The following is a 24651-nucleotide window of genomic DNA, read 5'->3' on the forward strand; positions in this document are numbered from 1 at the left end:
AAGGAAGCCCTGTGTTGAGACTACACATCCCAGACAGATGTAATTAACTCCAGCTTGTTAGGAGCTGTAGTGCCAGCACTCTCCTGCTCTTCATTCTCCCAGTATTTAGCGAACTGGAAAAGCTGTCTCCCAAGCGGGGGAATCCAACTCTGAAGAAAACTTGAGAGAGACAGAGTTAGCTTTTCTGTGCTCGAATTTCCCCATCCCCTGATTTTTGAGTGCCTGACTTTGCAGCCTCTGTGGTGTCATACTCCTGATTGTACAACTTCTAATTTCTTTTTGTCTGCTTGTGTTTCTTTACATCTTACTGCTGCCACCTTTCTTTGGGTCATCACTGTTCTTTTACAGATAATGTACTTCTCCCTGTGAAAGTACACTGGTCTACAGTTCAGAACAGCTCACAAGACAGTTTCCCTTTCCCCCAGACAAAGATGTCATCTTGTCAACCTTCAGATGCAGAGCGCCTCAATCAAACAAGGAAAGGTTTTTTGATTTTTCTGTGGTACAGATGTCTGTCCTTTTATGGCAGCTGAATGGTCATTTATATTTTGTTTACCAAAAGCTTTCTTGCTTGTGTATGAGAAAAAAATCTCACATCTGATTTCATCACTGCTCTGCATCCCTCATGAGCTTCTAAAGTGCAATTTCATTGTTTATTCAATGGTGATTTTTAAAAAATCTTCTGTTATTTCCAAGTCTGTTTGCTCAGAGAGCTATCTGCCATGAACGCTCAGAGAGCAGATGCCTGCATCTTGTTTTTCAGTAGACATAGTGCTTTAAGTACATTCTCTTCTCTTCTGTGTGGCTGTAAAGACTTGATTTTCCTATAATATCCTAAGCTAGATTGGCTTTTTCCCAAATATTTTTATGCCTTACTTGGGTTATCTTTTCATCTCAGATAGTTGCCAAAGACATGGATCACTGCTTAAGGCTGGGTGCTGAGGGATATGAACCCTCCCAGCAGCCGAGGACTTCTATGTTTGTTCCAGGAGAGGAAACGAGCAAAAAGTGAGTCCACTAAGGAAAGCTTTTGAGTTCCTTGCATTTCCAGTTTGCCTTACAAAGATAAGTCACTCACTTTCCCCGCAAAGAGCTAACACGTTGGGAGAAATTCAGGACACCTCTCTTGCTCTGAGTGTTTTCACAACTGCTAGTGTGTCTTTCTTGAACCTAACTTGCTTCCCTATCCACTCTGACCAAAGAGTACAACTGTATTTCACTGACAAGCTGCACTGGAAAACCCAACAGGCAGAAGACAGATTGCTGTTGCCTCAAAACCAGCTCTAGTTCCCCATAGGCAAACCTATTCTCCAACTGGGCCACGACAATAACAGCAGCAAATCACACTTTCTGTTTCCTTCCCTGCACAACACTGCACAACGCAAACAACTGACTGTTCTTCACACACTGGCCTCAAGCACACTTTTTGCGGCAAAAAACATCTCATACTGCACTATGGAAAAGATAAACCCTCCAGAGAATTCATCATCAAGGTGGATAACTCAAGGCGTCAGCAGTTGCGCTTGCCCACTGCCTTTTTTGCACTTCCATCTTGTCATGAACAAGGAAGGTGTAAGAAATATTTGATGATCAGCTCAAACCAAGTTACTAGCAGAAATTATCCACATTTTCCTCTAAGAAGGCAATTTGCAGGCTTTTCTGAAGAAGTTCAATAATCTGTTAGGTGTTCAAAAGGTCAAGACATGATCGAGATATCTTAACAGTTATCATTGTATTGCTAATCTGATTCCTAGGAAAAAAATAAGATAAAATAGTCAAAACTAAGTGCTAACAGCAAGCATCTTTCACATTTCCTGAATACTTCTGGTCAGGTCTACAAACATAGAGAAAAGTTCTACTTGTCATTGAAGACATTTCCTTGTGACAATATGTGTGTGCCACATCTTGTTACTTAAAACTCTCCAGTCTCCTTGCAGCCTTCCTCAGTTTAGACCATACTGTGTTGCTGACCTACTTCCATAACATACCTGGAAAGATGTGGGGTGATGTCTCCTTTAAAAGCACAATGGGCAACTTCCGTTTACCAGCTGAGTCTCTTAAAGACTTATCCACTATCCTCCTCCTCTTCATTGCTCAAGGAGATACTTAGAGACAGTGGAAAGATGCCATGTGATCTGATCTCAGCAACATAACAAGGATATATGTTTATATGTCTCCTAGTTTTAGCAGATGCAACCATGGCCATCACAAGGATGTCATAATGCAAACACAGTGGGAAACAACACTTGGCTGAAGACCAGCTGTCTCGAACCATGCTTGTCCAGCAGCCCTTTAATGCCTCCAGTGTTTGCTACTTCAGAATACATTGGACATTTGTTATAGGATGTTGAGAAGAGTTTTGCATCCTGTGGTGTAGAGTGGCACACAGAATAGGTGTCTTGTTGAACTTCTGGACTAAAAGTCCATTAATATTGTAGCCTGTGAATGCTTGAGAAAGGCCATAATAACTCAGATGGTGACTTCCAAGCTATGATGTTTTTATAATTATAATAACTCTTTTCCAGTCACCTAGGAATTGAGAGAATGGGTTATGGTGTTCTCCTGTTTTTGGCCCTTCAAAGATTGCTACTGTCTAGAGAAAAAAGAGTGAAATAATATTTCTCATCTAAAAGAGTAAGAAAAAAACTTAGGGGGAGGAGGAAGAAAAGAAAAGAGAGAGGGAATCAGTAGGTGTATTGTTTCTTCCTGTGACAATGGGCTATTTTTCACACCTGTCCCCCCACATTCTTTCACTGCTTTTTTTTTCTTTTTTTTTTCTTTTTTTTTTCTTTTCTTTTTTTTTTTTTTTTGATCCGTCCACCTTTACTACAACACCTTGCTATGTTGTAAAACCTTATTTGCACACAGGAGAAAAAGACTGGACAGCAGATAGAAGACAAAAGTCATAAAAGTAAAATGCTGTATTGGCTTTTTTTCTCTCTCTTTATGTTTCTTTATTTAGTGTGGCGTTCTTTATACAGTTCTGTGGCTTTTCTATGGAAATGACAGTATGAATCAGGCAGGATTCCCTTTTGAAAATGAAGGAGGTAGTGGAAGGCTGTCCAGTTTCTGATATAATTTATTGATTGTTATGATCAAGCCATGAGGATAAATTACTTCCAAAAAAACCTTAGGTGAGAAAAACCAGCTGGTTTACAGCTGTATTTTTTACTGCCTGTATGAATGATTGTTTTACCATGTCAGGAGTATGGCTATGCCCACTTCTGCAGAGATCCAGCCTGCAGAATGTGCGATGGCAGGATTGCAAACCCTTGTGATGCAAACAGTCGCCCATTGGAGAGGTTCCAGGACGGATTTTGAGGCCTCATCCTTAGCTTCAGCAATGGCCACGAGGGCCATCAACTTGTCTGGGCCAAAGCACCATGGGCCCAACTCCATGAGACCTGAAGTTTCATCCAAGGTTGCTGGGGGAGCTGGCCGATACCATTACGAGGATGCTGTCTATCATATTTGAAAGGTTAAGGCAATCAGTTATGGAGCAAATCCTTCTGGAAACTGCATCCAGACTCACCAAGGGCAAATGCTTCCTGACCAGCCTGATTACCTTCTATGAAGTTATGCCTGGCTCTGTGAATGAGGGGAGAGCAGTGGATGTTGTATACTTCGACTTTAGCAAGGCTGATGACACAGCTTTCCATGATTCTCAGCTGATATGAAGGCCAATACTGTTTAATGTCTCTATTAATGACCTGGCTGATGGGACAGAGCATATCCTCAGCAAATTTGAGGATGATACTAAATTGAGGCAGGTGGCTGATATAATCTAGGGCTCCCATTCAGAGGGACCTCAACAGGCTGGAGAAATGGGCTGACAGGAATATCATGAAGTTCAACAAAGGTAAAGCGAAGCCCTGCACCTGGGACAGAATAAACCCATATAACAGTACGGGCTGGGCACAGACTGTCTAGAAAACAGCTTTGCAGAAAAGGACTAGGGGATAGTGGGTTGGAGGAGGGGGCTACCTGTTGGACAACAAGTTGAACGTGAGCCAGGAATGTGCCCTGGTGGCAAAGAAGGCCAACAGCATCATGGGCGTGGGCAGTAGATCAAGGTAACTGACTATTGCTGTGCTCGGCAACTATGAGACCACAATTACTGTGTCCAGTTTTGGGGCTCCCTAGTACAAGAAAGACATGGACGTACAGGAGTGAGTACAGTGGAGGGCCACAAAGTTGGCCTGGAGGGTGCAGCATGTGATGTAGAAAGCAAGACAGAGAGGACAGTGTTCAGCTGGGATAAAGCTCATTGAGATCTTACTGCAACTACCTCATGAGAAGGTAGAGAAAGATGGAGACAGATGTTTCTCAGAAGGAAAGCGACAGGACAAGAGGCAACGAATAGCAGTTACAACATGGGACATTCCAATGAGATGTTAGGAAAAACATTTTCACCATGAGGATGCTTGTGGAAGAGGAGCCCATAGAGGCTGCAGGATCTCCACCCTTGGAGATATTCAAACTCCACTGGACAGGACCCTGAGCAACCTGACATAAGCCTTCCCTGCTTTGTGCACTGGTTCAAATGGATAGCATCCAGAAGTCCTAGACTGAGACAATATCTTTCATTTATAAGAGGACTGTTGTGTATGTATAGTGTGTATAAAGCAGGTACTCACATCTCTTCACAAGACTCGATGATGGGACAGAAGCATTTCAAGAGTAGCAGTAAGCATTCAGTTTTCCAGGCTGCCCTGCTCCACCATTTTTACATATATTTTAACATTGCATCATGAAGAAAGTGCTTGCAATGGCTCTCAAATCAATACATTCACCTCTGACGTTGTGTGAAATTTGTATATGGAGCTGTAAGTGGCATCAGAGGGACTGTCAAAAATAAAGTTTATTAGATGACCAATGGCCAAGCACAAACTACAGAATGAATAAAACCTCTTAGTGCTAACTTACATTGAGGTGCTTGCTATCTGAGCAACTGAACACATGCTGTTGAGAGGTTGGGTGGCTTTCATATCACATGAGATAAATAGCTATATCTATATATCCACATAAGTGCATACAAACACACACATGTGCTTTTTTGCTTTCAGCCATATTAGACCTCTTTCTTGCAACTCTAGATGCTTACAAGTAGATACATAACTGGAAATATTTAGTGTGCATTGAATGGAACAAGAATAAGGTAAAAAAAAACATTTAAATCAATAGACTTGCTACATGAGATCATCACAATCGGTCCCAGCATCTTTTTCAGCTGTTTGTGGTTTATTGGTAGTGGGCGACATTTCAGGAAGCCAAAAGAGCTTGGTTGCAGTTCCTCAGCAGCAGTTCTCTGCAGTCGGGGAGCTGAACACAGAGGCATGAGAGCCTGTGCAGCTGGATAGTCTGCAAAGCCAGTACCAGGTAAGTGCTGTGGAGGTACTCAGCAGAGGTACTGGAGTTAGACAGGCAGAAGAGAAAAGATTTTTTCTCCCCCTCACCTTGGAGAGGAGAAGGGTAATGTTATTAAACTCAGATGAGAAGACTTCAGATCTGGAAGGAGTTTAACGGTTCTTGCTGGGAGGTAAGCTTAAAGCAAAGCTGGGAGGAATAGTTTTAGGATCAAAGTTAAAAGTCCTTCGGCTTTTTAGTCAACTGTGGAGAGAGATTTTGTGACATCTGTGGTAGCAAAATAGGATGTAGTTAAATGTCTACTTTGGGAGTCAAGGCTGCAGGAAGCCAGGGCTCCTTCTATGATAGCATCCACGCTTCTCAAAATTGATTTACTAAAAGAAAATGTAACCAGAAAGACAAGAATGACAATATTGATTTTGGTGATTTATCTTCAAAGGATAAGAAGGAAATTTCCATACTGACGCTCATAGATTTCTCAGATCTCTTTTGGAGACTTTTTCATGAATAGTCAAATTTTTAGAATTGCTTCAGTTGCTGAGGACCATGAGTCTCCCGACAGTCAGAGGCACTTCAGCTCTGCCATCACTTCGGTGCCTTTGAGAACATTCCCTGGTGCTCTTAGACAACTGTGCGGCCCAGCAAGAACGGCAGCCCAGTGGTTTTGCGTCTACTTCTTGGAGGGCCTTTGGATAGCTAGTTTAGACACTGCTTCATCTGCTCTGATACTGAATTTTACTTTGTTGTCTTCTTCTTGCTCAGTGTGTACAGGAGGCCATTAGGAGGGCAACAGAGGAAGTCTGGACTGCAGTGTTTTCGTTATGTTGATGATACAGAGCTTTCTTCCATTAGCCAGGAAAAGCAGCTGAGTGCCTTTCTCAGTGATCAGGAAAAAGAAAGGAATTAACTGAGTGAAGCAGATGAGTCAGACAGGAGAGAGTCATGGCTGGAGGGTAGAGAAAAATGATCAGAAGGTACAGCAACAAAAATTACCTGTGTCACCAAAGATAGGCAGGTGTATACCTATATTTATTCAGGTAATTATGCAGTGGGATTTGGTTTGGACTCTGAAATTTTGCTGGAAAACCATGTATGAGGTGGGTTGTTTTTAAATCTCTGTAGCAGCAGTAGCAGCTTTTTTCTTCCCCTGTTGTAAACCCCACAGCTCCATGCCCTTTATGATGAGAAGACAGAAAGTAGCAGCATGTTTTCACCTTTCACTTTGAACTATTGCAGTCCTTATCTTTATGGCAGCATTAACAGTGGAAGCATGCAGACAAGCTATGACAGGGAAAACTAGGCTGCAAATTTGAAGGCCACTATATATTCCAAAATAACTGTCCAAAGACTTGCTCCAGTGCCGGAGCATCTCACTACACATGAGAGCTTAAAACTTCCTGGTGTTCTTAGCACCCATGGAAAGGCATAATGCCTCTGAATATTCTGCTTATGTTTAGCCCAAAGAGCCTGCGTCTACTGCTCTTCAGGTTGTGATCTGCACATAGACACAGCTTTTGAAGAGAACTGTTGCAGAAACACGCATTGTTCAAAGGTGATGCTGAGGGAAACAGGAGGTGTGATGGCTATTTTGCCTTGTTTTGTGGCATGATTATATACTTCAAGATTGTGGTTTGTTTTGGTTTGTAAAGGTACTGGCCTTTGAAATGTATTTTCTCAGGCAACGAGAGTCTGAGAAGGTTGTGCTTGCATTTTGTAAGTGAAAAAGTGAGCAATACTAATAATTAGATAAAACAGTTGGAGTTCTATTCCTGTTCTGTATGGATTCATATAATGGCCATTGCCATGGCATCTAATGGCTGTTTTCATAGTATCTGAATACCTTTCAAAGCTAAATTGAATAAAGTGATTAACCAGCTGCAGCAGGCTGTTTCTTGCTGTATATTCTCCTTGCTCAAGTGCAGAAACTTTTGAAATATCATATTTTATTTTGGTAAGTTTTTTTTAAGATGTATTCTGTGATGAATTTCTTCAAGAGAAGGCAATAGCATGCTCAGAGAAATTGCATTGCATTTTCAGCTTTGCAGTGACTCTTAGTTCATGGCTCTCAGTCCCAGAGCCATCCCTGAGAGGGACTGGCTCCATCACTTTATCCTTATCTTAATGAGTCCCTGAGAAGTGCAGTCGCTCATTATGATCTTAATTCTGAAACTGGGAGTAGCTTTTTCAAAACACAAGGCCCAGGTTGCAGAGCATCTTGAAGAGAAGAAGCAAGATCCTGCTCTTCTATGGGGATCTGATGTTGACGTGGAGGATCTGCCTGCTGTGTAGCATAGCACAGATACACTGCAGCCATCCCTGCCAGCTGGAGCTCCCTAAGGATTCATGCCCAGGAAATACACGTGGCTGCAGTTCAGCCCATGGGCGTCAAAGGTGTCAATAATGGAGGTCAGTCAAGAAGAAACTTTCTAGTCAATCACAACTGACAGGAAGTTTTACACCTCAATTTTCTAGTGAGGGTGCCAAACCCATGCTAAATAGGGCTAACTTAAGGCAGGTCTGACCAGTTTGATCTCTCCCAACCTTGTAAGAAGCTGATACACCAGGCAGTTTTGTGCTTGGTGGCTCAAAGACCTGTCCCTGCTACTGCATCCTGAAATAAGTGAGTGATTGCAGGTGTGTCATCTCAGCTGCAGGAGACAGCATGAGTCCTGTGAACTTAAGCTGTGCATTTCTCAGAACTTGCCTCTTTTCATTCAGCAACCTTCTGCAGAGAAGGATAATACAAGAGAAGCATTTTTTGAAGAAGAGAAGAAACACATTCTAGATATAAGAAGAACATGTGTACCATGAGAGCAATTAAATATTGGAATAGTGGCTCAGAGAAGTGATGAATCTCGCTCACTGTAAATATTCAAGACTCATCTTAAGAGAGCCCTGGATAACCCAATCTAAAGCTCTGCTTTCAACAGAAGGTTGCACCATGCGACCTGCAGAGGTCCCTGCCAACCTGGACTTTTACTGGATTCAACGGCCACAAGAGACACAAACTAGGATATGCATATGATTCTGCAGCGTCACATAGAGGTATCTAAGCTATCTGTGAAGTAGCTAACTCAAGCACTGAAAATCTAGACCTGGAAAGCAGGGATAAATTAAATAAGAGGGAGTATCATAGTAATACAGATTTGTTAATGAGTGCCTATTTAAGCTGGCTTAGCTATTTCTGCATCACATTGCTTTCTGAATTTTGTGAATACCTGAGCCTCACATGGTAACATGCATATCTTCTTTTGCCAATGCCATGCACAAAACTGCATGAATTCTACCCTTTTACCCCTAAAACAACATGTGCAGGCTGCTTCTGAATCTGAAACAAAAAAATTGGGGGAAAAAATACTTCAAAAAAGAATGACAAAATACAATGCTGAAACTTCTTACCAGGCTAATCAACTTCTTCCTAACCTAGAGGAGTTCCCTGTGTCTGATACACAGCTGAAATTAAGTTAATGTGAGGATAATCTTACATATTTTAGGTGTGGGAACAGAATGATTACTAGATGAGCTCAGATGCCCAATAACTCGTCTATGTGAAACTGAATCAGAAAATTAAATGGAGATTGCTTTTGATACAGAATTCATTATTTTATTGTCATTTCACTGATCATAGCAATAGAAGCATAAGGGAAAATCTGGAGTGGATATTGAATAGGCATTGCTTTATCTGCACTTTTCATCATGCTAATGACACTTAGCAACGAATGCCGAGATCTCTCAGCATGAGAGCTGTAAAAGTCATTGGATCGCTTTCAGTGACAATCCTGATTTGATGGTGCAAGGAGAGAAGAAAGCTAGTTATGTGAATCTCTCCTCAGTGAGCAGATGCTTCTGGTTTCCAATTCAGTAGCACAATTAAGTGCATTAACTCTGTGCTTTGTTTTCCTAATCTAAATCCTTAACACCACAGAAATCAACAGGAAAGCTATTCTTGGGGTATCTTCTCTATGTAGACATTCTCAGACTAGTTCTTAATATGCTAGCTTGAGAAACAGAAGCAATAATGCTAAATAAACATGTTGCTATGTCCAGCCCAGTAAAACCTGTTGAGAAGCTAACGGGCACAGCACTGCCCTGATGTGGCTATTCTGCTTTGTGATCAGAGCTTACATCTCCACAGAGTATCTCCTACACCACGCACTGTTGCACTAACTTATGTTGAAGCTATTTTGGGCATCTCTCCACCATGCTGCACTGACTCCATATGGATTTTACAAAGGTCTGGCATGTAAATCTATCTAGTAGGGTTTGTAATATCATACAGAAATGTTCTGTCAGTCTGGCTTCAGTTAAGATGATCTGGTAAGAGCTATAGTGAATAATGATGAAAATATTTACACACTTACTTACGCCTTCCAGCGATTGGAGATCTATACAGTATTTACATCAAATAAACAGGATAAACTGAAAAGACGGAAGTTAGGCAGCGAATCCAATTGACCATTTATTATTTTTAATTCTATGTCTTACAGAGAGGTCTAAAGACCAAACAAGAATAGGGGCCCAGTGGCATGGTGCTCTGTGCAACTTAAGAATACAAAGCAGTCCTTCCTCTCAAGAGCTCCCAAATCAAAAAGGCAGATTTGGGCAAGAACTATTGTGCACAGTCAAAGAGCATGATGGGGTCATGTGTCAACTAAATGGGGAGAGAGGCTACAGGACAGCAAGTGAGGAGGACACGAGGGGAAGAAGGGCAGATGTGGTACTCCTCCTACAGTGCAGAACAGCCCTTACTCTAGCTGTTTCTAGAGCTGCTCTAGCCTGGAGCCTCTAGCTGCATCCTTAAATATTTCAGCTGCACTTCAGATAGGCAAAAGTCTTAAAAAATACATCAGTAATGAGCTTATTCCTAACACAATTAGTTTCACACTTTGGCAAATACACTAAAGAGTTTAATCTAACACAAATGCTTATCGCTAGCTCAGAACAGAAACCTCCAGATTTAACAGTAAAATGAACCATTTCAGCCCAAACAATTTCATGTAACAGAGCACTCACATGCATACAGTGCCTTATTTTATTACCCATTCTTTAGCCTTCCTGGTTAGGAAAGGCTTTTGCACACCGATGTACTGTATGAATGCAATGCAGAGCAATTCCCATGCAGTAATTCCCCATTTCTGAAAGAAATATGAGGAACCCTAAATTCCAAGCTCCTGTCTAGCTCAGCTGTAGTGCTGAAGTCGTACATTTCATTGTACTTATGCTAAGATAGGAGATCACCTTCAGGATCAATCCAGCACTGCTGGTACTAAGCTTTGGTTTCTGTACTTCTCATATGCAGACACTAGACTACTGCGTGGAGGTGTGTTCCTCTGCCAACACAGAGAACACATTTTACTACACTAAATTTCATTAATATCTACATGTGTATATTCAGCATGAAAGAGGTCATTACTAGAATGATTTTTTCCATCCATCTGATAGCATTTGCATTACTTCTCCAGTCAGAAATGAAATAAAACAAAAAAATCCAAGAATAAAGTAGCATTAGTGATTGCAGTAGACATTTTGAGGGAGAGTAGCAATAGACCTGTGCTGTAGCTGTTTTTCAATAATATACTTTCTTACAACAGGCAACCTGCCTCAGCAGGCTGTTAGTGAGAGGCTAGCATGCAGTTCAAAGAAGTTTTAGGATAAGCATTGTCTTTCCAGGTGAAGAGGAGGACTTTTTCTTCTTGCAAGGGCAGATAGTAGGTACATAATTTCATTCCCTGCAGTCTAATGTCAGCCTTACGGCAGGAGTAATACCTCTCGCTGTCAATCAGCTCCCTCAATTTGTTTTATCCTGTCGAGAACAAGCTCTGATAACAAGTGAACAGCTGTACTGGATTCTTGATGAAAAGTATGTCTCCTGAAAAGCCTACTGGCATGCGATGGATGGGAACTACTAAAAACCTGCAGAAAAAGTTAATATTAAAGCTGGTGATAGATTGCTGGAAATGTGCAGTCATGAAAAATAAATAAGGCGCCTTCTCGAAAGACCCATGTAGATTGGAGTTTGCACTGCTATATTTTGTATGCAGTTTTGATTGCTCCTCAGTAAGATACACCGAGGCCAGAAAAGAAGAGAACATGAACAGGTACAGGGAAAGTTAGGTGAATTATTAGTGTTAAAACAGTTGTTTTTTCCATTTGTGATTTCAAACATACACACTATTAAAGAAGTACAATACATTTTGATGTGGATTTAGGTTTTGCTTTGTTTTCTTTGCAGTACTTCTCCAGTGAAAGATCTGGCCTAGGGAAACAGCTGAATAGAAACTTGATGCGATTTTATTTATATTTTATTCTTTAATGAGGAATCAGGTGTAATTTTGGTCCTTGCAAAAGAGAGAAAGGTAATGGGGTAGACTGAAGGGAAGACAGACGTTCTCCACAGCACTCCAGCTTAGTTATTTTCAAGCAAAGCTTTTTTGAGTAATGATGCTCAGGGATGGTAACTTGCAAAAAGTTGTTTTTTCCCTCTCTAAATTAGAAAAGGGAACTAGGAGGAGGCCACCAGATATATTTCCACTTTTCAGACGAGCTTGAATTTATATCTCTGCTGTGCAAATGTGTGTGAAATGAGGAATTGCAAGTCACATTGTCCTACCTATACTTTTACAAAATGTTCTTTCAGATGTGTCACAGGCAGTATTTCCCTCTCATAGAAGGCCTTATACCTCCTGGATGACAGGCACAAATCACATCCCCCTCAGCACCTAGACAGAGACATTTTAAGAAATCTATTATCTACAAAGTGGTTTTAGCTGTTATTGATACCAAATACCTTTCCTTTTGTAGATAATTAATATCTTTCTGCTCAGGCACTTGAAATAGTAAGGCACATTGAAAATACGAATCAGAAAATAAAATTTTGTTGGTTGCAGCTACAAGTTACTCACTATAACTACATGCTAAATTTCAGCTATTTGTATTAGCAGCTGATCTTTTACTTACTGATAAATTGCAATTAACTTGTCACAATTATAGCTTAATAACCGATTCAGTGAGTCTACACACAGTACTACATAGTAGGAACATGTGCATAGCTGGCACTGGGTTCCTGAGGAGCTCTGAAATTTGAGGGAGGAGCTCAGGATTTGGCAGACGATGCTCTCAGGCTTTCCACGTATCTCATCCTAGGAAGTAGAAGCTGCCCTTGCTTGAGGGCTCTGCTCTGACACATCCTAAGGCCTGAGGAGCATGAACATCCTTGGCGTTGGTCAGCCCATAGGGACAGCTACCAAAATCCTCTCTTTCACAGTCAAACATATGGCAATACGGGATTTTCCCCAGTTTATGAGAGCAGCTTAAAATCAGATCTCTTGTCAAGAAACAGAACCTTGCTTTATCTGATCAGCTCCCTGATATCTCTATGGCAGGAATTTTGAAGGAGGTTTCAGAGGAACCTTTCTTCAAGTCACAGTTGCTATTGGCTGCTTCAGATTCAGTCACAAAAGGGAAAATTGAAAAAGCAGGGCCTTGATCTGGTCTCCCACCAGATTCAGTCAGTGGTGTCACTGGTGAAACTGGAACTACACTGTATTAAAGATAAGAGAGTAGAGGGGATAATCAAGCTCAGGGCTCACTATAATACTAATACTATGCAACTATGCAATAATGCCTTGGCTGATATGAACAGCTTTATATTAATTAATACCAGGTAAAGTGCTGGCTGCAAGTATCTACCTGGAACAAAGAAGGCTAGAAAACAAGTATTGAAACAGATGTTTGATACTACAAGGTCTAATTTTTTCACAAATGTAATGGCAAGCAGGATTTAGCTCTCGCAATGTAAAAGAAAATGACATAATTAATGAATAACTTGCTACTTCTAATGGAGTTGTCTGTCTGACAAAAGTCTGATCAAACTCGATTTATTCAGGAAACAGTCCCTAGCACTTTGGAGAATATTCTGAAATTCACGCTCCCCAATCCCAGGCCCTCCTCTGTGGGCCTGATTCTCTTCTGTCAGTTTTTATATCAGCATCATCTCAGTGTCTCCAGGAGTGTTGCTCCAGGTTTACCCTCATGTAACTGAAAGAATCAGGTCACCCACAGTGAATTTAAGGTGTTCAGGTGGAGCTTATTTTTTTTCTTTCTGCCATCTGCATAATTAAAGGAAAGAAGTAGCTTTCCAAAAGGCCAAACCACCACGCCTGTACACAGCCCACCATCCTCTGTGGTCCAGTTCTGAATTAGCACTCCAGATTCTTGAGTTCTACCCCAATAAATGCAGTAAATCAAAACACCTGGGTTGCCATGGCTATTACATGTACATCTCCAAGTTTGGAACAGATGAAAAATAACTGACAGCACATATTATGCCTGAGCACAAAGGGCATGGTTCTCATTTCTCCAGGACCTTTTACACAGACCAGAGTAACAGAGCCTGGATGCTACTCATATCTCAAGACAAGTAGTCCTTGAAATGTGGGCCAGATTCTCAGCTACTATTAAACAGTCTTGGCCTTTGAAATCATTGTTATGATATGAACTTAAGCTATGCGAAGGTTTGATCCAGGTAACGTAATGTGACTATGCAAATCTGCTATAATACTTCTCTTCCAGATTTTGAGGTGTTACTAAGACCCTCAGCAATTACTGGAAACTTACAAAATATGTACATTTCTAGCACCCTGCATTTAAATACAGCTGGTGTGTCATGTTCTAAAATAATCACATTCCGTCACCAGCTTTGTACATTACTGGTGAAACACTAAACATACCAGTCTGTAATCTATTCTTTGAATCACAGGAGAGCAACATTCTCCAGAGATTATACATGTTATAGCTTTATCTTGAGCAAAATTGCATCAATTTAAGAAGGAAAATGAATTGCAATCATGCGTATTAAGCTTTCTATACCTATTTAGAGCTTGACACTAAGTACAGCTTAGAGATGAAGAAAGGTAATAATGAAGTCTGTCCCAGAGCAAACTCTAGTATTTCAATATTTATTTTCATCCTGAGTCAGTACAAGAATTCAGTTTGTGTCACAATGCAAACATAAGGAAAAAGGTCAATCTGGAAAGGCCCGTCTGTGATGACCACTTAGGAAAACAACATTGTTACGTATCAACAATATTACACAATTTCAATAAAACATTCAGCTGCTTTAGGCTACCTGCAGATCTTTAAGATAGGGCTTTATTGCCACTATTAATCAGGAGATATTTATTCTAGAACAAGACCTACAAGAAGCCAAGACAACCTGACTAACTCGAGAAGGTACAGAACTTGAATTGAGGATATCTTAGCTTTACATTTAGCTTTGCCACAGAAGTTTCAGCTTTTCAGCTGCGACAGGAGAAGAATGATATGTACGCCTTTTCATACAGCTTTGTGATCAACTGAAGAAAAATTCTAGGTAAGAGTTAAGCATGATTATTATTATTAAATAATATTTGAACATCTCTTTAGCTGTTAGGCACTGTTAAAATTGCAAAATGGAAAAAGATGATCTCCATTATATACCAGTCTTTTGTGAAGTACCACAGAACAGTATCTTGCTTGTGTTTTTTTAACCAACTGTTAAACAACAGGATGTAGTCAGTTAAGATGTTCTTATGTAAGAGTATGTCTGAATGTTAAATGTTGATAGACTTGCTTTCGAAACTATTGCATTCAAATATAATGATGTGTTCTGAGAGAAACTAGTAAAGACTGCAGGAGGGCAAAACTGGCCTTGCACAGACTCATAACAGAGACTCTCAGTCCTGGAGTAAGATATCTTGTACCACACATGCCACACAATAACCATTGCTCTTGACAAGCCTCCAGTACTGACATGGCTAATGCTTTTTTATGAAATCTACTTTCATTTTGCTAGGAGTGTACAGGTGTAGCAATTGCACTGAGTCCCAAGAGATCCTGACATGGAACTAAAACTTGTCAGAAAGCTGGGTGCTTGGCTTTATGGTGGGCTTCGCTTCATTCCTTACACATTGCTGTGCATACAACAGTCATATCCCAAAGCACGCATTCAGTCAGTCACAGTATAGCCCCTACCTTGCTCCAGTCCTGCCCTGCTTTCTCAAAATACTCTTACAAACAATCCTCTTCATGCTGAGGAATAACCTGGGTCTGCCCACACCTAGTCTCAGGGTGGCAAGCTGTCCGCGACTCCTTAGACCACTGCATTCATTGATGCAGAGAACGCTGTCTTGAACTCCACGAGCTGGAGGAAACGCTGACCTTGATGGCTCCTCGCCTCCCACTCACCTCTCTGTGTGAGTCCTATCTCTAAGACAGCTTCTTCCATGGTTTTTCCACTGATGCCTCCCTCTACAGCCCCTTCCAAATGAGTGTCTGTGTCATCTATGGGGTTAAGCAGATGTGTAGCAGTGATCACTTTGGGCAATTGAAGAATACAACTACAGAAACTGGAGGGTTTGAAGGCTTCCCATGGCTAACGTACAGCTGGAAATTAGGTCATCTTGTGTGAAATGCATCAGAGAGGTGTTCTGATAGAGATGACTGGGAGGGGAGAGTAACATGCGGGCCAAGCTGGCGTTTCTTTCTCCCGTGAACTCCTCACCGGGAATGCAACATGAAAGATTCCTTGAGGCTGCGTGCTTACAAGCAGCCCTGCCCTCACATAGCCAAGGATCGGAGCTGTTCTGTCATAGGTTCAAATGAGGAAGTAAGACAATAACGCTTTAAAATAGCAGGCATTTTGCTTTTTGTTCTTAGATCTTATCTAAAATGAAGAGCCAAGTAAACAACACTTGAAACGTGGAGATTAACATGTAAACATATACAAAATAAACAAAAGGTTTGGTCTGCAATGCTTTTAACATGATGCTTGCAACTCAAAAAAATATATCCAATTATCTAGTCATTTTATTTTGAACATATTTTAGAACTTTTCTGCACAACTGCTTTCATCACGGTTACTTATTTCTAATTTTCTAGTACAGGAAAACCTTGGTTTATCCTTTTTTATGTTGTTATCGTGTAGTTCTATACCGCCTCCTAAAAGCAGGAGGTGAATTTTTTTTTTGTTTGTTTTCATCCATCTTTGTGCATGTCTTGTGTTCGCTATCACCCATTCTCTGTAAAAATCAGAATGGTTGGTTGGTTCTCCTCAGTAACACATAGCTAGAAGGATAAATGATTATTTTCTGGAAGGTTCTATGACTTCTGTTTTTGTGTAAAAACAGAAAAAAAAATCTCAAACAGAACTACATCTACATGTTTTCTACTCCATACATTTTTGTAACATCTACTTCAATAGACTGGATTTAAACTAGAAATTTTAAGGAAAATGATGACACAGTCATCAGTAAATGAGCTGCTGAATGAGTTAGAGGAATTACCAAAAGTCATTTGAAAAAAATCAGCATGTAAATATACATACCATATTTCATATATTTAATATGTAATGTTTTCTTTTAGCAGACATTTATACTTCAAGATTTAGATATGAGTGGTTATTTTGAAATTAAAAGAATGCTACAGCTATTCTAGTGGCATAGTCTGCATTACCATAACACAGCACAGAATTAGAGCATATTGAAAAGCAATTACAATGCTTTGAACAAAATGCAGCTTTGTGACTAAGAAGTTTGTGACCAACTGAGATGTCTGTGAAACAAATGCACATTTTAAACAGGTTTTTATTAAGCAATGTTTGTTTTTTTGACTGTTACCAACCTAGTCTGGTTTGATGCACACGTCAGTTGTGAGAAACACCCCTTTTTTCCATTTTATTAAGTCTGCCAGAAATAGAAATCTTTCATATGAAGTGAACTTTTTTCACCTCTAAATTCAAATGAAACTTCTCAGTTGGGTGCAGACAGACTACAAATGCTTCTTCTTTAGAACCAACTGTTGGAACACATGAAAATCAGTGTGAAGCCTGCCAGTCCTTCAGCAGATACATACTGGAGGGTAAATTTTGCCAACATTTGTATTATACAGAGAGTAGAGCTCACTGTTTGGCAGGGATGGTAAAAGTGTCATCATTCTTGACAAATTAAAACAAAAAAACTCTTTGATAAGTTGATACAATGTTGATGTAACATATTAATGACTGATGAACTATTTACTGGTTGGGAAAATACTAAATAATGAAGAGGACAAGTCAGTAACAGACTGATCTGGATTGCTCTGTCAGGTGCAAACTAACAACATGCATTTTACTACTGCCCAATGTAAAGTTGTTCATCTAAGAACAAAAGAATATGAGCACAATGTTGATGGTGTGGAGGCAGTTCAGTGGGGAGCCACAAGTATGACCGGAACAAAGAGAAGACAAGGTAGGTCGTCTAAGTATTTATGGAGAGAACAAAAATTTGACAAAGGGTTTTTCAGTATGGAGGCAAAAACATAAGCAGATACTGTGCCTGGATATTGAAGCTGTACAAGTTCAATCTAGAAATATGACTCACCCTTCTTTTTTTTAACGGTAGACAAATTAATAATCTAAACAAAAAGAAACATGTTGCTGAAAGTTGGAATGAATTTCCTTTTACTGGGAAAATTTTGACAGAGGAAGAATCATATTTCTAAATGACATGTTCTGGCCTAAACCCAGAGCAATCCTGGGAAGTCCTGTGGACTGTGCTACATAGAAAGCAACATGGAAGGAACATAATGGCCTTATATGCACTGATAGCTGATGAATCTTTAATATACAAGTGTCTTTTTACTGATTTTATTTCTGAAAGAACCCAGCATCTGGCTTCTTGGCAATCTATCTCCTTTGTCAAACTAAAATGTAGCTATTTTGGCAATTTCCCCAAGCCCCTGACATCAGATGTCTCTTTAACTGCTATGGCATTCAAATGAAGTGGTTGCCCATCATTGCCTCATGGCCTCTCAAAGCACATGTCCTGCAGAAGTTTAGCCAAGTGATGAGAGACTCAACACAGAGGAAGACCAAAACTGGCTCCAGACCTTGAGCAATATCACTGAACTGGCTGTAGCTAGAGGGGGATGGGGTAGAAAGACACCGACACAAGAACATCTCCTTGAGGAGCAACTCTCTGCTTTTGTACAGGCAGTGGGGTAAGTTCCGTCTTTGCTCCTTCCTTTCTTATAGATGTCAAAAGCTAGCATTAGTGTGCATGACAGAAGAAGTCTGGACGGGGTAAATCTGCAAAATACAATCCCGAAGGAGCTCCGCAGTGCTTCAGAAGCTGTTTCTGGCGTGGGAAAGAGGGAAGAAAGGAAGAGACTGAACTGAAACTCTGTGGACAGGGTACGGTAGCTCTGTAGCCTGGAAGGTAATTGTAAGAAATTTTAAAAGCTACTTCTAAAGAAGCTGGCTTCAATACCGAAGCAGTGCTGCTGCAGCTGGCTAGAGCTTATACCAGCTAACATTGGCAAGCAACTAATCAGCATGGGAGAAGACCATTTCTGAGATAGCTTAATACCATGTTCAGTGGTCTCTTCCATTGTTTCTCCTCTTCTGTAAGATATTTTCCTGCTTTTGGAGACTTCTGCGGCTCATGTTTCCAGTTAGGTTCAGTATATAGCCTATTGTCATATAATTAATTAGTCTCCTGTAAAACCTGGACTCATTCTCATTCCATGTACCTCCTATTAAATTCTGACCAAAGGGCTTGGTAATTGTAACTCAGATCACTAGGTTATAGCTATGTGATTGTCAGTACAACAGGAAACGTCATTTTTAGCAGAAAGCAGTGTTTCCTCTGTGAAACATACTCTGTGTCATGCTATACTCCGTATTCATCACACAACGATGTTTCAGTTGGATGCCTGTAGTAGTGGGGATTAGATAAGCTTATTTCATATATCATAGTTATCAATAACTTTTTTTTGAAAGATTAATGAAAATGAGATTTGTTACAGAATCTTACAATAAAGGGATGTAGTGGTGACTGCAAAATTCTGCAGAAGCCTACATTTCAGTGTCTAGGTTGCTTATTTGCAGACATACATAGCTCTTTAGCTGTCCCCCTAATAGGACTGTCCAAGGAAAATACCAGTTATCTGACTTCTGCTTATCTTTTGCTTCCTGCTTTCAGTTCAGGTTGGACTCTGAACAGTGACCATGAGGAGTCCTGCCTCTCCACACACACAATTGCTGCCAGGGCTGCTACCACCAACCCACATTTGCAGCATATTGCCTTCAGGGCTGTGGCACTTCTTAAACTTTAAGTATGCATTTTAAATTAAAACAGTGTGATAATGCCACTTTTTAGAGACATCTTTTCAAATTAAAGCTGAACAACTTGAGAAACTGATGAACAGTTATTGCTAATCCCTTCTGGCTTACACGGTTATGAAGCTGAAATGCAACATCTCAGAAATAGCAGAAATGGAAGGAACTTCTATGGTTTCTGATGCAATAGCTGAAATATGCCAATCAGCAGCCCCTTTGACAAAAAGAGCTTTCATTGTAACCTATTTTACACCTCATAATGTAACTTAGAATAGAGTTTTAAACAGAAAAGCTCAGATGTGCCAACCACTAATACATGCAATTTAAGACGTAGCAGTTATATTTATATTGGCTATAATGAAATATCTGTAGTCTTACAAATGTTGGGATAACCAGAGAATAATTGACTTTTCAATGTATAAAGAGATCTTGGTTATTGTAGGGGTAATTGCTTAGAAATATTGCTAAGAAACAACAACAAACAAAGTCTGAGGCATATCACAGATATTAATGCCCCACTGTGAGCAAAACCAGTTTAGAAAACCATTACAGATATTTCTTCTTTTCCATAAAAGAGGAAAATGCGAAAACACCCTTTTCCCTCCCCACTTCAGTCAATATTTGCTACCTAAGAATGTAAATAACCTAAAATATCAAAGAGATGCAGGAACCATTTTGTAAGGTTAACATCACTGCAGTATTAAAAGATTCAAAAAACTCAGCCAGGAAAAAATCTTGTGTTGTAGGATTCACAGATGAAATGGAAGACATACCAAAACCAGTTTTAAATTAGATAGTTCAGATAGCAGTAGGAGTATAACTGGGGCGGCATGGAGCTCAGCACTGTTTAATTTCCCCCACTTTCTTTCTGTGACTGTAGTGTGGACATCCTTTTGACATTTTCATAGATGCAAACATGCTTCAGGATAATGCCCTACCTGAACTCTTCCCCTCCAATGCACTTTTGTAATACTTAAAAAAAAACTACCAGAAATCAAATTTACCTTTATCAGAATTATATTTAATCTCTCTTTGAAATAGCAAAGAAGTATACTTCCATTAAAAATGTATAGCATACTTATTAAATTTGCTGTCAACTTTCAGTTAGCCTCAGTCAGCTTGGCCCAGGCAGGCTTATTTGTACTAACCCAGGATGTCCTTTCCCAACATTTTCTGACAACCCATTTTGCAACACTCTGTTACCACATAATAGATGCGAAATGGCCCCAAGCACCAGGACAGCACTGCCCACGCTACTAAATCTGGCAGGACCTGAGCAGGATCACCGTGGAGCCTGAGTGTCCATGGTACTTAATCCATTAATCAGATAAACTGTCCATGGAAAAGAAGGAGTTGACTGTAATGTGTGCAAAACTCAGCACTCAGTAACAAACCAAATTTGTAGCTTTGATAGAACAACATATGGTTATCATCTGGCTCTGGGAAGAGACTATTTTTGTTGCAAATAAACCAACTGATGAATGAGTAGCAGAATTCTAACAATATCTTGGATATATTATATATATATATATGTATATATAAAAATAACAAAAGCATGCAGATGCTCAGAAGAGAGGAGAACTAATAACACAGAGACCTCAAAAATACATTAATCACATCATTTGTCCAAGGGTATCTTCTTCCCACCTAATACTAATTCGTGCATGTTTTCAAGGGTATGGCTAGTAAGATTTTAAGGTCTAGAGCAGCTTCTCCTCCCAACCTTCTCAGCCATTTTTCTCTAGGCTGCAGAATGTTTGGATAAAACTACCCATTATAGCTTCTTCTGGGAGTAAGGTCATCTAAATACTTCCCGGATTACCTCTTGAGCAAGAGCTAGGTGGAGGGCTCTGCTGGCTTTTTAGGTGGGCTCTCCTCACTCTTACCTCACCTTACTCTTAATGTATTCTTTCATTTTTAGAAGATGTACAAGGAGGATTCCAGGAACATGACTGAAGATAATATAACCAGTAATGGATCCTTCCCTGCCTTCCCTCACACCAGTACCGTGACGGCCATATTGATTACAGCCTACTCAGTTGCATTTGCTGGAGGTGGGATTGGATCCATTGCAATGTCATTTGTGCTAGTCAAGATGAACACTCTGTCTGTGACCACTACAGCAATTATTAACCTGGTTGTGGTGCATGGTCTTCTTCTCCTGACTGTGCCCTTCCGGCTGCACTACTACATCAAAAAAGAGTGGATCTTTAAGATGCCATTTTGTAAAATGGTGAGTGCCATGGTGCACATCCACATGTACCTGACTTTCCTATTCTATGTGATCACACTGGTGATTCGGTGGCTCATATTCTTTCAATGGAAGGACAAGGTGGAGTTTTACAGGAAGCTGCATGCCATCGCAGCAAGTGCTGCAGTGTGGGTTGCAGTCATCATCTTTTTGGTGCCGGTCTTCAGTGTTGAATATGGACGCTCAGGGAGATATGACGATAAAACATGCTTTAAGTTCCACAAAGAGCTACAGCAGGATAGTGTGAAAGGCCTGAACTATACCGTAATTGTGGCTGTAGCCTGCATTACTTGTGTCCTCTTGGGCTTGCAGATTTTCATTCTGGTAAAAGTGGCGCGAAAATTCTCCTTCTTCCTCTGGTCACACCAAGAGTTCTGGGCCCAGGTGAAAAACTTGATTTTCATCTGTGTTATCATGGTTTGCTTCCTTCCCTATCACCTCTTTAGGGCCTACTATATACAGCACGTGAATGATTACAGCCAGTTAGAAAGCTACAATGAAGTATTTTTGAGTCTGACCTCCCTCAGCTGTCTAGATTTGTTGTCATTTGTGCTGAGTGGAAGCCGTCTCTTTAAGCAAAAGGTATGTGTGCTCCGAAGCAGGTTGACTTGCTGTTAGCTTCACCCATGTATAGCATGCACCAGCCTGGAAGAACATGGTGCAGGACAGAGAGAGAAAACCCAGTTCTAAACAAATCGGTGTGTGTGCCAGAGATGGCATAATACACTAGCACAGCCCTCTGCCTGCCTATTCACCAAAATAATGGGGCTAACTACCTCCAGTATCTCAACTGGTAAACTGATAGGGGGGTTCTTGGATTTTCTCAGAGTACTACCTCATGTGTCGAAGATATACTTGGAGGAGAGACAGCTTTCTTTAAGAGGTAGGAGAATGTACAGGCTCTTCTAATTTACTCTCTTAAAATCATCACTTGTGAAGTCAAAGGCACTAGAAGGAAACTCAAGAGAATCTGCAAATAAAAAAGTATGTATAAGGTATGGTTTTTTGAAGTGCAAGTTTCTATATAATTTTCTACATTTATTTCTTGTTCACAACAAGCTCTCAAAATATTGGTGAAACTATTGTTCCTCCTGAATAGAGCTGTTCCTCCACTAGAATGTCAGGTGTAACTATCTAGATTAATTGAACAATTCAATCAACTCTTCAAAGAAGCAATATATATTTATTTATCGAAAGAGATCTTGAAATCACCTTTTGAACATGATATCATTACAGGAGAAAAAGAGTTTTGGTTCTCCTTCCCGTATTTTGAAAATGTCTCCTACAGTAAAAGTTACGTGTCACTACTGCAATGAACATTGTAAGTTCAAACCAAAAGCTTGTGTCTTTATTTATAGAATTCTTTAATTACAAAAAATAATTTAGTTAACTGAAAAGAATTTTATTTAGATCATTCAGACAGCAGTTGCCTTCTCTTTCAAAATGAAATATTTTAGGTCTCCAAGGTAACAATGATGCTTTTTTCCCTATGCTGTTTTTGTGCAATTCTTAAGCTTGTAACTGATTACTCACAATGTCTTTAGCTTAAAATCCAATCTAGAAAAGTTGGTACCCTGTACAAGTAGAAGAAGCTAAAATGTTACCACTCGGATTGGAAGGATGGAAAAGCTAATGAGCCTGGTGTAGCTAAAAAGCCTATTAGTTAGGTGTTGTGAGTAGGGAATTTTCTGAAGTTAAGTGAAGTGAATTCCACTTGAAACAAGGAAAAACTCAGCAAAACTGTTCTGTGAAAGGCATTCAAGCATTCATAGATTTACTATTTTATGCCTATCCCAAAAGATAATATAAGACTCTGACTGCTATAACTCAAGATAGTGATGACTAATTTATCTTTCTTCTTCTTGCCATCTGCAGCAAGATCACATTTTTCATCTAGAGTCAGTCAAATAATATTTTAATGTTTTGACAAATTAGAGGTTATCAATTGATTAATTCCCAGCCAAAGTCTCTCCTGATGCTGTTAAACTCCACTTTTCTTATTCCTGAATTCTTTCCGTTTCTTTCAGCTTCACCTTCAACATCTCATGCTCAGACTGCCATGAAATAACAGTTGGCTAATCTTGCTGTATCCATACAATCATGCTGCTATGCTTATCGCTTTCATTCCCACCATACGGTGATGTCCAAGATTGTTACATTATAGGATCCCACCTCTTCTATATCCTTTCTATCCTGTCTTCCTTCCTGCTGAGAGCCCCCACTATTATCTTTCAGTAGATCTGATTATGAGAGAATATTTGCAGGCCAGAGTCTGAGTAATCCTCTGTAACACCTGGTGTTACAGGCGGATATCACAGAAGTTCATAAACCAAGGGACATGAGGGGGTGCTCACATCACCCACCCTGGCAAAAAGCTACCATAGCGAGAGCCATTAAGATAGAAATGTGAGTGTTTGCAGTGTGTGTGACTGAGACACCCAAAACTGTCTGAGAGGGTTTTTACCCCAAATGGATTATGTTAAAGAAGAAGGTGATCATCAGCCAGATTAAATCAGAGAATTACGTAGATTTTTAAAACAAAGAAGGAGTCATCTTGACTGTATAGTTCACTGATTGCCAGTTGATTATGTGCCATTAATGAAGCAATAAACTGCTCTGATCCCAATTTGGTTTAAACTACATGAGCTAGGCAGTTTTTCCCAGAAGACAGAAGAAGTGACAGAAGAGAAGATGGAAAACAACACAACATTTCTGTTTCTTCCTATAGCAACGTCTTTGGTGGACAAAAATGCCTTGCGTGTGCTCTGTAGGCATTACATACCTTTGTAACACTGTATTATAACCTTTTTGTTGTAATAAAGGTGTTAACAACTCAAATGACTATGTGCTGAAGAAGTTAAGCAAGTCCTTTCTGAAGATATACTTATAAATGAAGAAG

The 24651-nt window shown here is 40.1% G+C and overlaps 1 protein-coding gene and 1 long non-coding RNA gene across 5 annotated transcripts in view; one reads left to right on the plus strand and one right to left on the minus strand.

Annotated features, from left to right (window-relative positions):
* LOC112984346 (uncharacterized) overlaps positions 1-24651 on the minus strand; it is a 105113-nt gene that overhangs the window by 6699 nt on the left and 73763 nt on the right. The gene's annotated exons all lie outside the window — the stretch shown is intronic.
* GPR141 (G protein-coupled receptor 141) lies at positions 14543-23936 on the plus strand. Of its 4 annotated transcripts, XM_026102159.2 has the most exons (4): positions 14543-14737; positions 17489-17630; positions 18416-18599; positions 21423-23936. In XM_026102159.2, the coding sequence occupies exon 4, from the start codon at positions 21426-21428 to the stop codon at positions 22368-22370; it is 945 nt and encodes a 314-aa protein (XP_025957944.1). In that variant the 5' UTR covers positions 14543-14737; positions 17489-17630; positions 18416-18599; positions 21423-21425; the 3' UTR covers positions 22371-23936. The 4 variants fall into 4 exon arrangements, with proteins under 4 accessions (XP_025957944.1, XP_025957943.1, XP_025957945.1 ...); XM_026102158.2 differs by lacking the exon at positions 17489-17630; XM_026102160.2 differs by lacking the exon at positions 17489-17630 and having other exon boundaries at positions 18416-18574.

Source organism: Dromaius novaehollandiae, chromosome 2, assembly GCF_036370855.1.
Source record: "Dromaius novaehollandiae isolate bDroNov1 chromosome 2, bDroNov1.hap1, whole genome shotgun sequence".
Classification (NCBI taxonomy): Eukaryota; Metazoa; Chordata; class Aves; order Casuariiformes; family Dromaiidae; genus Dromaius; species Dromaius novaehollandiae.